Source organism: Microcaecilia unicolor, chromosome 7 (genome assembly GCF_901765095.1).
Source record: "Microcaecilia unicolor chromosome 7, aMicUni1.1, whole genome shotgun sequence".
In the NCBI taxonomy this organism is placed as follows: domain Eukaryota; kingdom Metazoa; phylum Chordata; class Amphibia; order Gymnophiona; family Siphonopidae; genus Microcaecilia; species Microcaecilia unicolor.
In genome coordinates, this window is record NC_044037.1 from 217,471,671 (window position 1) to 217,484,259 (window position 12,589).

Below are 12,589 nucleotides of genomic sequence, written 5' to 3' on the forward strand. Positions count from 1 at the left end.
TAGTTTACAGTGAGGACTTTTATTTCATATTCTCAGAACTTTGGCAAAGAATATTGCTGTTATTAGTTTCCTGGTATAATTTTTCTCTGGATAAAATGGCGTATTGGATATTTCTATATGGTATATCTGAACAGTATTTATTTATACTTTCCTTATTAGCATTTTGCACATAAGCAAATCTGCATGAAAATTGTAATTAAACTGTACAATGCCATCCTGCTGGTAAAAGAAGTATTTGAAAATATTTACTATAGCAATAAAGAAATATATAACTTTTGTTGAGGATTGTTTTATGAAATTCAAGATACCAAATGCAAAGTTACACTTAGAGCAAAACGAAAAAAGAAGATGAGGTGAATGTGGTTTTGCTTTTCTCGATGCTGAGAAATGGGCTTCCACACAAAGTTTAACTTTATTCTGCTACCATTATCTGTAATGAACTATACTGTTAATATATGTGTACTTTGGTTTTAGATTCAGGCCTGCAGGGTTTACGTGAAAAAGGTCAAGGTCTCTTGGATCAGATCACCAACCAATCATCTTGGGCATATGGAAAAGATGTTTCTATTGAAAATAAAGAGAATGTGGATCACATCCAAGGAGTAATGGAAGATATGCAGCTTAGAAAGCAAAGGTATTGTCTAAAATTCCCACAAGTAGGATAAAACTAAACTGTTATATTTGGAAAATGAGGGGTTTTTTTTACAATTTAATTTAAAAGTAGGTTTAATTTTAAACGTGCCTGAGACGTTTAGATGTATGTATTACACATTTCAGCATAAATGTATAGAGGCCCATTCATTAAAGTGGATTAAACAGTTAATGCGTGAATTAGTGCAGGCTGGCAGCACATGAGTCCAGTAACTGTTAACTGTGTTGGCATGACTGCATGCTAATTTGTACATTAGCTGCATGCCGGGTTAAGGGGGTGGGTGAAGTTTTCACAATGGGTGTAGATTCCACATTGTAGCTAGTGTACTGTACTGACCGCATATTGGGGCCCTTTTACAGAGTTGCTTAAGGGCCTACGCATATGCAGTGTGTGTCAAATCAGCATTACTGCCTGGCTAGCGCATGCACCTGGCAGTAATTCCAAGTTTGGCAAGTGTTGAAAACACACGGTAGAAATTAATTTTCTACTGTGGGGGCATTCCCAGCGGTAATCGGCAGTTGCCGTCCACTGGACATGCGTGAGCCCTTACTGCTAAGTCAACGGGTGGCGTTAAGGGCTCAGGCCGTAAATAGACACGTGCTGATTTTCATTTTGCCACACGTCCATTTCATGCCCCCCCCCCCCCCCCCCCCCCCCCCAAAACCTTTTTCCAGATGCCCTGGAGAAATGGTCCAGCGTGCATCCAATACACGCGCCCACACTACCGCAGCCCACTTTTTTGGCATGCCTTTATGAAAGGGCCAAGAGGCATATTTTCAAAGCACTTAGCCTTCCAAAGTTCCATAGAAACCTATGGAACTTTGGAAGGCTAAGTGCTTTAAAAATATGCCTCAACAATTGTCACTTGTGCAGTTTGCACAGGTGCACTTAACACAGTGTATCCATGCTGATTGTTCATGCACCTAACAGTTACTACACAGCCTTTGCACTTAGTGTGTAAAACTTTACCTCACTTTGGTCAACAGTCCTCAAAATGAATTGTATTGCATATTTAGGGATTATTTGACAAATGAGCTTATGAGTAAAATACTACTAACAGTTTTCACTCTGCTGGTACTGGCACATTTTCAGAATGAATGTATGTGCATAATTCCACTTTAAAAAAATTAGCTGAGAGAATTTATGCCTTTACACCTAAACCTGCTGTTGACCACACAAAAATTGCTGATTTAATTGACATGAGTAAATGCAAATATTATAAGGTTTGTACATATTTTCAAACTCTCTCTCAGCCTGGGAACACCTATACTTAATCTGAGTAAAGTTTTGCATACACAGGCTGCAGGAGCATAACTTTACAAAATAGAGGTGCAATTTTATAAACATCTATTTCCACTCAGAAATGACTTGTCCTCACATTTCACGCTACTCGCCTCTGGAAAGTTAGCTTAGGGTAAGAGATGTGTTTATATATGTGATGCGTATAAGGCTGTGTATCTCCCTTTGATCATTGAGCCTCTTTATGACTACTAGTTCTTCCTTACTTATTTTCCTTTCATTTCAGTCAGAACTAGTGCTGGGATCCTGGTGCTATAAGCCTTGATTCACAACTACCTGAGAACCCCCTCCTCCATCCCCACCATAGCTTTGGACTGGGAGCTATGCATTTGGACTCCTTCTGGAACCCTGTATAATAGGCTCTAAATCTGCCCTTAATGGTGACCAGGACTGTGTCCCCATACTTCAGTGGTAGTGCCTTTTAGTATATCTAACCCTTAGGGAGTTATTTAAGTGGTTTCATTGCAAGGCTTAAGTTTCTTTTTTAATTGCTTGTATCTTGCTAGTAACTTTCTTTCATGTGTTAATCATTTGAATTTGGATTTTGTTAATTATTCACCTTTACAATTCAAGCTCAAGATAAGTCACAGTCAGATATTGTAGGTATCTCCATGTTCCCAGAGGACTTACAATCTAAGTGCTAGATTTACTAACATGCTAATGCATTGTGCTTTTAATTTGAATTTAACAGGCATTAATGTGCAAAAGCATGAGAAAATCAAGCCCTAAGTTTGTACCTGAGGCAGTGAAGGGGTAAAGTAACTCTCCCAAGGTCCCAAAGAGGGTCGGTAGACGAAGTGGGATTAGAACCCTGTTGTCTCTGGTCATTTAATAACACTTTAAATTTGGTATATTTTGTGTGTAATTTATGTATTTATTTTATTCTCTTAGGTGTGAAGATATGGTAGATGTACGAAGGTTAAAAATGCTTCAGATGGTGCAGCTGTTTAAATGCGAAGAAGATGCTTCACAGGTAAAAAATAGCTAAATAATACTGTGTGGTGTGGTAACTTGTATAGTCCACATAATTTCCTGATTGATGTTACAGAGCAAGAATATGTACAGTGTGCCCCGGTATTGTATTCAGTTTGTTGTGAGTTCTTATGTTGACAAACATATGAGAAACGATATGCCTTCCTCACTGCCTACATTTGTTGCCTAAAGGAAAAACATATCAAAGAATGTATTTAAGTGATGATAATAATAATCTTAGATTTTTAGTCCTCCTTTTCAGATGATGCTCAGGATTGTTTATAGCATTATGAGTAATTCATATACCAGTTGCAAACTAAAACTTTTTGTAGGTTTTATCTGGATAGGTATTATCTTGAAGAATAGCAATATGTCACAGAAATTATTCTGGTTCATTTGTATAGTGCCCTTTGTCTTTACAATGAAGACATTTTGAAAGACTTCTGAATTTGCATTTACTTTCCTGTTTCTAAAGGCAGTAGAATGGTTAAATGAATTGCTGGATGCTTTGCTGAAAACCCACATAAGACTGGGAGATGATGTTCAAGAAACCAAGATTTTGTTAGAAAAACACAGGAAGTTTGTTGATGTAGCACAGGTAAGACATAGCTTGAGATCTAAGGTTCAAAGGTACATTTATTTGATTAACCTCCTAAGGACATAAAACCATCAAAGCGGTGTACATATAAAATCAATATAATAATATAATTAAAATACAACTGTAACAAAACATAATAAATAGAGTTCACAAAAATACTAACAAATTTTTACCAAATACAACATGTTTGCTGAGCTCCAATAGCACACAGGAGACTAAGTAGCTTTCCGCTTTATCCTGATTAGGTTCAGGATTCAAAAGCAACACAAAACAAATGCATCTTCAATAGAGTTTTAAACACAGAGAGAGCCCTCTGATGGAATTATCAAAGAAAGGGCATACTACAATGTTGAACCAATCACACTAAACATTGATTTCCAAAAGGTTGTTTGGGGAAACTCGAACAGAAGGAATAGATAAAACATTTTGTTGGCTAGAACATAGAGCCTTAGATGGAACATAGGGCAAAAGATGGACAGACAAAAAATTAGGAACCCCTGAGTGCAAGATTTTTTGAAGATCAACAACAAAATTGTATAAAACATGTTACATGATCAAACTAACAGCAACATTTTGAATAATCTGTAATCATTTGATTTCCTTCTGGCTAACACCCAACAACAGGGCATTACAATAATCCAACCGAAGCATGTACAGGAACACACAAACCTGCTGAGGTAAACAAATGACGAATGGATCTAATACGTCTCAGCTGAAAAAAAAAACTAGATCATACTACCGAAGACACATGTAAATGGAAAGTGAGGTTAGACTCCACAACTACTACTAATACCTTAGTGGTGTCACTAAACCTGCAAGACAGTTCCTCTGAAGTTGAGAGCCATTGTGGAAGGACCAGGTTTACCCCCTGAAAACACCACTGAGTAGCAATGTATGTGCTTTAAACCAAGCCTCTATATTTAACAATTTTTCTGAAAATGCAGCCAGAGAAGAGGGGTCTACAGTCTCTAGCGGTGCCAAAATTTGAACATCTGCATAAATATAGTGTATCAGCCCCAAAAATTGGATTAACGTTGCCAGTGGGGAAAAATAACATAGGTGCCAAAAGAGACCCCTGTGGAACTCCCCCATGGAAAAGCAAAAGAAGCCAAAGCCTTATTCTGCCAAATGACCGAATATGACCTACCAGAAAGATAAGAATGAAACCGTTGGAGCAGACCCGCCTGTAATCCAATATCTGCAAGATGGGATAAAAGTAGTTCATGATCCACCTATCAAAAGCCACAGACAAATGTAAGGATAGCAAGAGAGCTGTCTGCTTGTTGACCAGTTCCAACTGAATACTGTGAAGCAGCCCTAGCATAGCTGTTTCTGTACTATATAGTGCATATGAAAACCCATTTGATTAGGTGCAATACCTTATGGCAGTGTTTCCCAAGTTTGGTTCTGGAGTACCCCATGCCACTTTGGTTTTCAGGATATCCACAATGAATATGCATGAGAGATTTACATATAATGGAGGCAGTATATGCAAATCAAGTTCATGCATATTCATTTTGAATATCCTGAAAACCTGACTGGCAAGGGGTACTCCAGGACTGGACTTGGGAAACACTGCGCTATGGGAAGCCACATGAGCTACCAAGTAGTCTGCTACAACTTGTTCCGCAACTTTTGATATAAAAGGCAACTGAGCAATTGGCCTAAAATTAATTACAGAGTCCTCAAGTTGAAGATGTCTTTTTAGACCATATAGTTGTTTCCTTCCAGGCCATGGGCAATACTGTTTGCACCATACAAGATGTAAAAGGAAGAAATATAGAGGCAATCCGTTTCACTAAGAATGTCAGCAAAGGATCTAAAGGTGCTTAGATATTTTGAAGGCACAACTTTGTCTTAGTGCTGTCTAGTCCTAAACCATTTTTCAGTTGCACTGTTCTCTCATAAGATTCTACCCTGGGGATAACAACAGCAGTGTTTGCCAGTGCTGCCAGTAGTAATTGTTGCTACTTTCTACAGATGACAAAGAGTCGTGATGGTTGGAAACCCCCAAGGAAATAGACAAAATGAGAAATGATCTAAGAAAGCTTGCGGGGCAGTGGAGATGTATATAAGGTTTAGAAATTTCAGAGAGGTACGTAATAGGAAGTGCAGTAGTGATTTAAGAGTGATCATGTACAATTCATCTCAAGGTAGCAAAACTGTAATAAGTGGATGGTCAGAGCCAGAGAGATGTTAAAGTGAAGAGAGAATGTAAAAAAGTTTTTGCTGGATCAGACCAATGGTCCATCAAACCCAGCATTCTGCCTATGACAGTAACAAGGACTGGTCAGTTGGAGGTTCAAGTCTAATCTCATGTTGCTTACTCCCAGAAGCAGGAGTTGGAGGTATTTAGTGTTCTTCTGCTAAATAAGAGTTAATGAACCTATCTTGCAGAAATGTAATCATTTTTTCCCTTTCCAAGCCAACAGATATTAGAAAGAAATTATACATATAAGGTAAAAATATCTGTTGGTCTGTCTTGGAGCAAAATAACTCTCTAAAAATTTAACAGAACGGGACAAAAGTTGCCTTGGAGTTAAAATGGGTGAAAGGACACATTGAGTTTGAAAATGGGTTAAATTGGACTGGGGATTCCAGATATATAAGCATATAACTCCCCCCGAAAGTGGTCCAGTACATTTCTGTGGGAGAAGTAGTTCCAGCATCTGCAGCATAGAAACTTTGATACACTAAAACATAACAGTTAAAGAATTTATTACTTTCAAGCTGTTTCTCCCCTCCTCTCTATTCTCTTGGTCACAGATGTACATGGACATACTAATACATATACACAAACACAGGCACACACACAGAGGGATTGGAATTAATTCCATGAGGCATGCTTTCTTTGCAGTGCAGTGCCCTATTCTTGTTCTTGATGGGCTACCTATTATGGTTCAAATGTCTGATTTATTTTCTTTATTGTAAACTAGTAAAAAAGCCCCGTTTCTGATGCAAATGAAACGGGGGCTAGCAAGGTTTTCTTCTGTGTGCATGTGGGAGTGTGTGTGTTCCTGCCCTCTCTCCCCTCCCCCCTCTGAGTCCTTCATTGTTACAGAGAGAGCGATTTGATTTCCTGCTTTGCTGTTTTCCTTCACTGTTTGTGTTAGAGAGAGAGCGAGGGCGGGGCAGACACTCATGGGGAAAACCGGATATCTCTCCCCCTTCACACTTCTGGCTGGAGGCTTCATAGAACGTTGGTGTTGCCTTTTATATATAGAGATTCTGTAGTGAAACCTAGTGACTGAACTGTATAGCTTTCATAATGGTTGAGGAATAAGGTTCTTTCCAATCAATAGGGGAGACGTATATTTCAAAAAAGTATAATATTTATTGTAACAGGTTGACTCAACAGTCGTGTTTCGGCGCCGTAGCACTTCAGGAGTCTTCCAAAGGTATATCAAGTACTTGAATGATTAATACTCCAAGAGAAACCAATTTCAAAGAATATGCAGTTCCTTCTCTTCCAGAGCAGTGGCAGAGATGCATACAGCAAGCGTGGCCATAGTAACACGTCCAAAAAGGACGAACTGCAAAGGTGGTTTAAATCTGGAAGAGAGGGAACTGCATTTTCTTTGAAATTGGGTTTCTCTTGGAGTATGAATCATTCAAGTACTCGATATACCTTTGGAAGACTCCTGAAGAAGGCGCTACGGCGCTGAAACACGGCTGTGTTGAGTCAACCTGTTACAATAAATATTATACTTTTTTCAAATATACGTCTCCCCTATTGATTGAGCCTATCTTCCCCCACTCTTCTCATTTTCTCTCTATATTGTTTTGTGGGGATTAAGTGCACCTCCACACTTTGTGTGGTTTCCTTTTTTTGAGGAATAAGGTGCCAACTAATACCTGTTGCCATGTGACAGTAGCACTCTATGGTTAAACTATAAAATCCATCCTTTGAAATCTCTTTCAGAATGATATCTCATAATTTGATAATATCACACTTGGTGTGTCTCCTACTTATGCATGTAACTGTCAGAATACTTTAAGTTATGCACATAAGTATGCATATTTATTCCTGCTGTTGGTGTATGTAATTGGGTATGCTTAAATGCAGTTGCATAACAGCTGATTTAGGCTCGTATTCTAGAATGGAAATTATGCATGTAATTGCCATTAGAAAATAGACTCTTCCATATCATCAAGCTGATCAATCCATAGACTGGTGGGTTGTGTCCATCTACCAGCAGGTGGAGATAGAGAGCAAACTTTTGCCTCCCTATATGTGGTCATGTGCTGCCGGAAACTCCTCAGTATGTTCTCTATCTCAGCAGGTGGTGGTCACACACAGCAGCAGCTCTGGCTAGGCCTCCAAGCCTAATTTTTAGGTTTTGTTGAGTGCCTGGGGTTGAGGGCTCTTTTGAGCAAGTGCAAACCTGGTGGTGCCAGGTCCCTCCTTTTCTCCCCCCTCCCGCTGGCTCCGTTGAAAAAAAAAAAAATTTTTAAACGTCCTTAAAGGCGTTTATTTCGACGTTTATTTAAACGTTCATTGCAGCTACTCACTGGGACACCAGTTCGTTACAGCTCGGAGCGGACAGCAGGTAATTTTTACCTTTTTATAGCGGGCAGGGGGTTCCCCGATTCTTCTCCTCGTGGCATATGGCGTCGGAGGGCGAGGGCGCAAAGGGTCGCTCCCCGGATCGCTTGAGCGCTTCTAGAGGGGATGCGGGGGTCTTACAGCCTGATTCGCCCTTGTTGGGTGACAGTTTCGTGACCGATGAATGGTCCCGGTCCTTCCTCCGGCGTGGCGGTTTTTCCCGCCATAAACGCCCATCCCCCGCTCCTCGCCTCCGCCATCTTGGCCGGCCACGCGGCTCGGACGGCTTCTTCGTGGGCCGCCCTTGAGGTTGGAGACATTAATGCCATGAACGCCCTTAATTTGGGCGACGGCACAAAAGCGGCTAAAGTTAAGCGCCGTTCTTCCCGCGCGGCTCCTTCGCGGAGTGTCGCGCCGGACGCCATTTTAGATGCGCAGCATGTCTCTCCCCCGCTCTTGCGAGCACCGGTTGAGGGTGCGTCTAGGGCTGTTGCCCAGGCTGCGGAAGTGCACAGTCTGGGGGGTTTCTCCCCCGTGTTTGTTTTGCTGCTGCATCAGGCTTTCCTCATGCAAAACGCTGCCCCTGCTCCCTCGTCTGGTAAAGAGGTTGAGGTTCCCAGAGGTAAACGCCCTCGGGTTGATTCCCAGGCCTTGGAGGACTTTGTCTCCTCCGATGTAGATGAGGGCAGCGTGTCTGAGGTCTCCCAACGGTCCTTTGCGGATTCCTTGGAGGAGACGGATCCCCGCTCGGATGGAGCGGATGACCCCTCTGCAGCGGCTCTTTAGCTCAGAGGTTTTGCCCAACCTGTTAGTGCAGGCCATGGGCATTTTGAAGATTTCCTCTCCGGAGGACGTCTCTCCCTCAGCCCCTGTTGGCTCTGCCATTATGCTGGGGACGAAGCGCCCGCCTAGAACCTTCCACATGCATGATGCCATGCACTCCTTAATTTCGGCTCAATGGGATGTCCCGGAAGCGAGCCTTAAAGTGGCTAGGGCTATGTCCCGCCGCTATCCTTTGCCTGAAGGTGAACGTGAGGCCTTTCTGTGGCCTACCGTGGATTCTTTAATCACTGCGGTGACTAAGAAAACGGCGTTACCAGTGGAAGGTGGCACGGCCCTAAAGGACGCCCAAGACAGAGGATTGGAGGCGGCCTTAAGGTCGTCCTTTGAGGCGGCTGCTTTAAGTTTGCAGGCCTCAGTTTGCGGCTCCTATGTGGCCAGGGCGTGCCTGACTATGGTGCAGCGGGCTTCCCCCTCGGATCATTCCTTGAGGGCTGTTTGGCCGGCCCTGGAATCGGGCTTAGCCTATTTGGCAGACTTGCTGTATGATGTCTTGAGAGCCTCAGCTAAAGGCATGGCTCAGACAATCTCTGCGCGGCGGTGGCTTGGGCTGAAACATTGGTCTGCTGACCATGCCTCTAAATCCCGCCTGGCTAGATTGCCTTTTAAAGGCAAGCTGCTCTTTGGGGTCGAGCTGGACAAAATCGTGACCGATCTCGGCACGTCTAAGGGCAAGAAGTTACCAGAGGTCAGGGCTCGGGCTAGTACTCGCCCTGGTACCTCCAGAGGACGGGCTCAGGAAGCCCGTCGGTACCGCCCGGGCAGGTCGGGCTCCTCTGCCCTCTCTTCCTTCAAGAGGAACTTCTCCCCCAAGCAGCATTCCTTTCGCAGAGACCGCCGTCCCGGAGGTGCTCCCTCCGGTCCTCCCCCAGGGTCTCGTACCCAATGACGGGGCCTTGGTCCACGCCTCAGTGCAGATTGGAGGACGGCTGTCCTCGTTTATGGGCGAGTGGACCACAATAACTTCAGACGCTTGAGTGCTGGAAGTCATCAGAGACGGCTACAAGCTAGAGTTCTGCCGACCCTTAAAAGACGGGTTTGTACTCTCTCCCTGCAAGTCTCCGGTCAAAGCTGTGGTAGTGCAGCAGACCTTGGACAATCTGTTCCGCCTGGGGGCGGTCGTTCCGGTGCCAGAGAATCAGCCTGGCAAGGGACGTTTCTCCTTTTTCTTTGTGATTCCAAAGAAAGGAGGTTCTGTACGGCCTATCCTTGACCTCAAGGGGTCCATTGGGCCTTGAAAGTTCGGCACTTTCGCATGGAGACCCTCCGCTCTGTTATAGCGGCAGTGAAGGCAGGAGAGTTCCTGGCATCCTTGGACTTCAAGGACGCGTACTTGCATATTCCCATCTGGCCTCCTCATCAACGCTTTTTGCGTTTTGCAGTACTGGTCGACACTTCCAGTTCAGAGCCCTCCCGTTCGGGTTGGCTACTGCTCCGCGGACCTTCTCCAAAGTAATGGTGGTCATCGCGGCCTTCCTGTGGAAGGAAGGAGTTCAAGTCCATTCTTATCTGGACGACTGGTTGATCCAAGCCCCTCTTAGGCAGAGTGCGGCAAAGCTGTGAACCGGGTGGTTGCTCTTTCGAGCTCCCTGAGGTGGATCATCAACTGGGAGAAAAGCCAGCTGCGCCCGACTCAGTCCCTGGAGCATCTGGGAGTTCGATTCGACACCCAAGTGGGCAGAGTGTTCCTGCCAGACAATTGGATTGTCAAGCTTCAGGCTCAGGTGGACTAGTTCCTAGTAGCCTCTCCTATTCGGACTTGGGACTATGTGCAGCTGTTGGGCTCTATGTCGGCCACGATGGATGTAGTGCCCTGGGCCAGGGCTCATATGAGACCACTTCGACAATCTCTGCTGCTGCGCTGGACTCCGATGTCGGAGGATTATGCTGTGCGCATTCCCTTGGACCCAGCAGTGCGCAAGGCGCTGAGCTGGTGGACGCAGGCAGACAAGTTGTCTGCAGGAATGCCTCTGGTGACCCCGGAGTGGATTGTCGTCACGACGGACGCCTCTTTGTCGGGCTGGGGAGCCCTCTTCTTGGGAAGGACAGCGCAGGGGCTCTGGTCTCCTGCAGAGGCAAAGTGGTCTATCAACCTCCTGGAACTCAGAGCCATTCGGTTGGCGTTTTTTGGAGTTCATCCCGGTACTGGCGTTGAAGCCAGTACGGGTCCTGTTGGACAATGCCACGGCTGTGGTCTATGTCAACCGCCAGGGAGGTACCAAGAGCGCCCCTCTAGCCAAGGCAGCCGTGAATCTATGCCAGTGGGCGGTAGCGAGCCTGGAGCAGCTGTCAGCAGCCCACATTGCCGGAGTCATGAATGTCAAGGCGGACTTTCTCAGTCGCCATACCTTGGATCCCGGAGAGTGGCAGTTATCGGCTCAGGCGTTCTTGGATATCACGAAGCGCTGGGGCCAGCCGAGCCTAGATCTATTGGCGTCATCGGCCAGTTGCCAAGTGCCGCGTTTTTTCAGCAGAGGACGGGACCCTCGATCTCTGGGAGTCGATGCTCTCCTCTAACAGTGGCCAACACAAGAGCTTCTCTATGTGTTCCCGCCCTGGCCCATGTTGGGCAGGGTGCTAGACCGATTGGCAAAGCATCCGGGCTGGATAATCCTGGTGGGGCTGCCAGTGGAGCAGGGTCTGTTACATCAGGGTCCCGTGGTGATGGAGGATCCCTCCCCCTTTGGGCTTACGGCCTGGCTATTGAGCGGCAGCGTCTGAGGAAGAAGGACTTCTCAGACAAGGTCATCGCCACTATGCTGAGAGCGAGGAAGCGCTCTACTTTTACTGCTTACGCCAGGGTTTGGCGTACCTTTGCAGCGTGGCGAAGCAGGCTCATTTTCTTCATTCGCTGCTCCAATTTCTTCAGTGTTGGCATTCCTGCAAGAAGGTCTGGAGAAAGGCCTGTCGCTCAGTTCCCTTTAAGTCCAGGTAGCGGCCCTGGCTTGCTTCAGGGACCGCCTGAAGGGTGCTTCCCTGGCTTCGTAGCCAGATGTGGTGCGTTTTCTCAAGGGAGTTAAGCACCTGCGCCCTCCTCTGCACTCAATGGTGCCTGCGTGGAATTTTAACCTGGTGCTCAGAGCATTACAGAAGCCGCCTTTTGAACCCTTGTTGAGGGCATCTCTGAAAGACCTGACGTTGAAAGCAGTCTTTTTGGTGGCTATCCTTCAGCCAGAAGAGTTTCCGAGCTCCAGGCACTCTCATGTCGAGAGTCTTTTCTGCAGTTCACTGAGGCAGGAGTGACTATTCGCACAGTGCCTTCCTTCCTGCCCAAGATTGGTTCTCGCTTCCATGTGAATCAGCAGCTCTGTCTCCCTTCCTTTCGTAGGGAGGACTACCCAGAGGAGTACTCTGCTCTCAAATATCTAGATGTGAGACGAGTCATCATCAGATACTTGGAAGTGACCAATGATTTCCGGAAATCGGATCATCTGTTTGTCCTGTTGGCAGGTCCTCGTAAGGGTCTGCAGGCTGCTAAGCCTCCAGTGGCAAGATGGGTCAAGGAAGTCATTGCCGCGGCTTAGGTGGCCGCGGGGAAGGTGCCGCCTATCCAGCTGAAGGCTCACTCCACTAGAACTCAGGCGGCCTCGATGGCAGAGGCCGGGTCCGTCTCCTTGGAAGAGATATGCAAGGCGGCAACTTGGGCATCGGCCCATACATTCTCCAAGCATTACCGCTTGAC

At 45.5% G+C, this 12,589-nt stretch overlaps 1 protein-coding gene across 2 annotated transcripts in view; it reads left to right on the top strand.

Moving 5' to 3' along the window:
• The window catches only part of SESTD1 (SEC14 and spectrin domain containing 1), a 164,150-nt gene that overhangs the window by 129,182 nt on the left and 22,379 nt on the right, over positions 1–12,589 (top strand). For both annotated transcript variants that reach the window (XM_030209824.1, XM_030209823.1), the window contains exons 13-15: positions 475–634; positions 2,843–2,924; positions 3,399–3,521. In XM_030209824.1, coding sequence (XP_030065684.1) covers positions 475–634; positions 2,843–2,924; positions 3,399–3,521 — 365 coding nt within the window. The remainder of the gene's footprint in view (positions 1–474; positions 635–2,842; positions 2,925–3,398; positions 3,522–12,589) is intronic.